The sequence below is a fragment of the Pterocles gutturalis genome, unplaced genomic scaffold, assembly GCF_000699245.1.
Source record: "Pterocles gutturalis isolate BGI_N339 unplaced genomic scaffold, ASM69924v1 scaffold28976, whole genome shotgun sequence".
In the NCBI taxonomy this organism is placed as follows: Eukaryota; Metazoa; Chordata; class Aves; order Pterocliformes; family Pteroclidae; genus Pterocles; species Pterocles gutturalis.
In genome coordinates this window covers 1-273 of record NW_010098715.1, presented here as the reverse complement: position 1 = coordinate 273, position 273 = coordinate 1, and the positions used below count along the sequence as shown (strand labels likewise).

General features: G+C 68.9%; 1 protein-coding gene across 1 annotated transcript in view; it reads right to left on the bottom strand.

Moving 5' to 3' along the window:
- The window catches only part of PLEKHA2 (pleckstrin homology domain containing, family A (phosphoinositide binding specific) member 2), a gene marked incomplete at its 5' end in the record, with an annotated part of 3,397 nt that extends 3,194 nt beyond the window's left edge, over positions 1-203 (bottom strand). The window contains one exon of the mRNA XM_010073821.1: positions 48-203. Coding sequence (XP_010072123.1) covers positions 48-203 — 156 coding nt within the window. The remainder of the gene's footprint in view (positions 1-47) is intronic.
- Positions 204-273: the final 70 nt, after the last annotated feature.

Sequence of the window (273 nt, the reverse complement as noted above, 5' to 3'; positions counted from 1 at the left end):
CCCGCTGCGTTTAACCGCCGACCGCCCCGCGCCGCGCCTTCCAGCACCTTCGAGAGCCTGCGCTGCTTCCCCAGGACAGAAACCAGCAGCCGACTGCCTGGCCCCAAACTGCCGCCCGGCACCTCCAGAGAGTGTCGGAGCAGAGCTCCAGCCCGGGGGCCCAGCCGCTGCCCGTGCCGGGGCTGCACCGGCTCTGCCCAGCGCTGCGGAGATGCAATCAGCCAAAACCAGAGCTGGGGATACTGCTGCAATAGGGAGCGTTACACCCCAGAG